Source organism: Adiantum capillus-veneris, chromosome 8 (genome assembly GCF_014529385.1).
Source record: "Adiantum capillus-veneris isolate H3 chromosome 8, ASM1452938v2, whole genome shotgun sequence".
Classification (NCBI taxonomy): Eukaryota; Viridiplantae; Streptophyta; class Polypodiopsida; order Polypodiales; family Pteridaceae; genus Adiantum; species Adiantum capillus-veneris.
This window is the reverse complement of record NC_140938.1, coordinates 80,915,842-80,920,219: the sequence shown is the minus strand read 5'-3', so window position 1 is coordinate 80,920,219 and position 4,378 is coordinate 80,915,842. Positions and strand designations below refer to the sequence as shown.

General features: G+C 46.6%; 1 protein-coding gene across 1 annotated transcript; it reads right to left on the bottom strand.

Annotated features, from left to right (window-relative positions):
- Nucleotides 1-465: 465 nt before the first annotated feature.
- Nucleotides 466-3,868, bottom strand: LOC147452435 (uncharacterized). The gene has a single exon (XM_086518942.1). The coding sequence runs from the start codon at nt 3,788-3,790 to the stop codon at nt 866-868; it is 2,925 nt and encodes a 974-aa protein (XP_086375068.1). The 5' UTR covers nt 3,791-3,868; the 3' UTR covers nt 466-865.
- Between the last annotated feature and the right edge of the window lie 510 nt (nt 3,869-4,378).

Genomic DNA, 4,378 nt, shown 5'->3' with positions numbered 1-4,378 from the left:
GTCTTTTCCAGTGTTTTTCATACAATGAATAACATCATGGGCTTCTATTCGAGAGGCACCGCATACCTAGCTAGGTACGATTGGGGGCAGGGGACCGTCGCCCCCCCCCCCGGGGGCGGCGGTCCCCTGCCCCCAATCGTACCTAGCTAGGTATGCGGTGCCTCCCTCACAGAAGCTCATGATGTTGAGGTAAGTCACAATGTGGGAATTATTGTGAGAATTTGTCCAAAACTTCTTGTGTTTAACTTGCCACCACCTATAGGGTTTACAAGAATACGAGGGTCTGCTCACCATCTCTCTCTTTTTTTTTCACACTATGATCCTTGTCTCTTCTCCATGAGAGAATTGACGATCCCTTCGAACAAGATAGCACCGAGACATGGGCTCCCTCTCATGAAACAGTTTATTATTTGTAAGCATAATCCAACGTCTGCAAGCTCATTGGTAAAATATTGATCACAAATTTGAAAAATTTGAGTAGTCACTACAAGATTATTATTACAAGGATATTTTGGAAAGTTTTAAAATATCAAGGGTAATTTGGAAATTTCCACAAAATGGTGAGACATTTTGGTAATTTTTTCCTTTTCTTTTTGGGGCGGGAGGGGGATTATATCAGAGTATAAAAATATGGAAATGGCATTGATTTCCTCATGAAATATGCGTTTCTTTAATGAGTTTAAATATTATTTTTAGGCTAATAATAAGTGTTTCTCAACTTAAGGTTAGCTATTTTGTGAGCAATTAAATTAAGCACACATCAGGCTAGTAAGTACGTACATACTAGGAGCACACTAATGCTTGCATTTGAACAATCTATCTGTAAACGTTTGGCTTCTATTGGGGGTGGAGCCATACACTTTGCTCAATATTTTCCTGAGCAAAGCACATTCTTTATGTTTCCTTTGATATTTTCTTCTGTATTTGTGCCCACTTTGCAAATTTCCCTCAAGAAAAACAAGGCTTTTGTTGCCAGCATTTCCCACTCTGCATGCCTCCCCTTAAAATGGGTTTCAAGGAGCTGCAATGCTAGAATGACTGCAACTGCCACATCCTCAACTCCATGCTCTTTACTTACACTTTGCAGAGATTGCATTGTCAATGCTGTCAAGTTAGAATCAACACATGCCAGTGTTCGTGCAACATCGATAAGCGCAGGTGTCACTTGCCAAGAACCATTGGCCGATTGTAGCATAACGAGCTCTTCAAAACCATCAATTTCTCTCTTCTGTGAGATGTTGGAGGAACAAGTCAGGCTTGCAAACTGATTTGTACCTGCCTCTGGCTGCCAAGAACCATTGGCCAATTGTAGCGCAGTCAAGCTTGCAAACTGGTTTGTACCCGCCCCTGGCTGCAGAAAAGGGCGTGCATTCTCCGGCAGTTTCGAAGCGCTTGTGGCTCGAGCAAAAGCACTAGCACCAAGCAATCGCACGTTCCTAGCCAATTCGCCAGCTGCCTCCGCATTTGCAAATGGTGCACTGCTTAATGCAACTTTCAATTGAGGTTGTGCCATTTGATCTCCAGCCTGACCTTTGGGAGGCCCCGCACTTGCAAGCTGTGTAAATTTGCGCAATGGAAGTACCTGTAGCTTCCGTTTAGGTTTTAAAAAACATATATACTCTCCACCTGTTTTTGATGAAAGTGCCATCTCTTCAACTGCCGTCCCCTCTCCCCTCCCATCATTATATGCGATCACAAAACTTGTTCTACTAGAAGAGAGGGTGTACTTAGTAGCCAGAAACAAAATCTCCTCCTCTAGCTTCCCTCTCTCCTTGCCAGAACAAGCTAGCACTTTACCCTCAATTTCTCTTATCCTCTCCTTTGCTGCCAAAGTGTGAATAACTCCTGCAAACGTCATCTGCTCACCTGTCAACAAAACCGAATGATGTCTCATTTGTTCTTTCTCAAGAGGGTGGTTGCTGCGTGCGGTTATGGAAAGCACACATCGGAAGTCCACTTTATGACCATCCTTGGCTTGCTGCCAGACAGACTCTGGTAAGGTTACGTTCATTGCATGCAACATGTACCGGCTGCTCATGAAGATGGAAGGAGCTACAAGAGGGCACTGCATAAAACTGGTGTTTGGTGGTGATGAATCGAGCATGTCCATCTGAGTGGATTTAACTCTCTCTTGCTTCTCATTGATTCCTTCTTGCACAGGCTCTCTGAGTTGTCCCCAATCCACAACCACATCAGTGAGTGCTGGCTGCATTGCTCTTGCTACTTGCCTCATAACCTTTTCTCTCATCGCTGATCTTTGCCCATCCGTTGTTGCCACAAACTCGCACTTCCCACGCCCTGCCCGTGCAAGCTCCTTGCAAAGCAATCTATTAACAGAGGCCCCAATCCCGACCGTGAATAACCTTGTGCTAGCAGAATGCTCGGCTGTGAGTTGAGCAAGCTGTTTGATATTGCTTGCTTGCCCACCAGTAAGGAGGAATACTTGGCGGGAGTGTGCAGGGAGGGCTTTGCTGGTAAGCACGTGAAGAAGGGGTGGATAGATCGTTGAACTACCCATGTTAGCTTCTAGCCCAGAAATGTGATGTGAGGCTACTGATAATGCTGTGTCATCATATGGTTGACTGATGGAGAACAAGGCAGACCATGTGCTACCAAAGGTGATGATGTTGAAATAGCAATGAACAGGCAAAGAGTGCAACAAGATCTGCATACATTCCCGGACGCTCGTGATGGATGGACCGCTCATGCTCCAAGAGCAATCTATCAAGAAAACAAGCTCACATTGGATTTGGCTAGCTGATAGCATGTCGACAGGAGGTGGCATAAAAGCCAGGCTTACTGCTGCTGTATGGTTGGCCACATCCAGCTCGCACAAGGCACGAGGCTCGTGGCAATGCTGTTGCTCAACAAGAAGAATGAAGTCCCTGGAGAGAGAACAAGAACAGTCTGAATGAAAGAATACCGAGGCATGAGTGGAGGGATTGTTGCTTTGAGTGATTTTGGTCTCAGTGGGATGGCTGGGACATTGGATGGAAATTACGGGCGAGGGCATTGTGATGTTCAGCTTGATGGTGAGGTCTTGCATCTTGCTCTCTTGCATCGATACATGAGGCAATGCTGGTGCTTCTAGAGAGTGTGCTGTTTGCCCTGAATGGGCATGCAAACAATGCTGAGTGTAGCATCCGTGACAAAGGTAATACTCACATTTATCGCAATAGTGGCGTGTGCCGATAATGGGAGAGCAAAGGCAATTGTTGCAGTGAAAACCCTTGTGGACAGTGTTGTGAGGTGCCATCTCTGACGAGGGGAATGATGGAGTGAGCCCTGGATTCAAAGGGGTGGAGTCGGAGGCAATGACCATGGGGAGAGTGAGGCGGTTGTGGCGCCCCTCTTGCTCCAGCAGTGTCAAGTATGTGAGAGTGATGGTGCAAACACTACCATACTTCAAATTACCTACCTTGCACTGAAAGATGTTGTCAGAGGATTGCTCCAGCAACATGGCCGAGTGATTCGAGATGAAAGCAGCATCATACTCCGCACGTGCCTCTGCTTTCTTGCGTATGCGGCCGTGGACAAGAGCTCCATCAAGCTCTGCCTCGAAGGAGAAGACAGAGCTGTCTTCATCAAGGGGGAAGATGTAGATGCATTCTGCAAGCTGCGGGGGATGCAGATGATTGACGTAGGTTTGTTGGATCCTGACCTCTGCACAGAGATCGTAGAGGGTCCCCTCGACACACACATTCTGGAGAGGCAGCTGCTGGTAGGAGGTGCTGCCTGAAGGGAGGCAGCAGAGGCCTGCGAGTACATGATTCGAATGGAAGAAAGCCATGGACTGCGATCTTGAAGAGGATGGGCAACAAGGGCAAGAGGCAGAGCTTGAAGAACAGGGGAGGTAAAGAAATGCAGACAAGGGTGCTTACTAAACAGGACTGAGGACGATGACGATGGGTCCATCTTCGTCTTTAAATAGAAGCTGTGCATAGCCGACGCTGAAGTAGAATAACAGAGGGTCTTCATTGTATAAAGCCGGCATTTAACATTTAACGGTAGCTTGATTTGCCCTAGACGGGTCAACATAATTTTTTTATTTTTTTATTTTGGCCGTTCCATTGGTTTTACGCTTTTTCTTTTCGTTCATGGAATAAGTTAGATATTAGTGTAAGTTAGATATTAGATATACTAGTACACTCTCTCACTCTCTCTGCCTGCTGTGCTCCCGGAGTGCATGCCACAATGCACACCCACCGCTTGAAGGACGTTTGACGCGTGGTAGGGAGGGGGGACCGGAATCCCTCCCGCAATTACAAGTCATTGGGAAAGGGTGAGCAAGCCCACTAGAAGTCCTATTATGACAAACTAGTACATGACTAGTGGTCGTCGCCTCGGCTCAAAAATTTACACACACCACCCCCACACA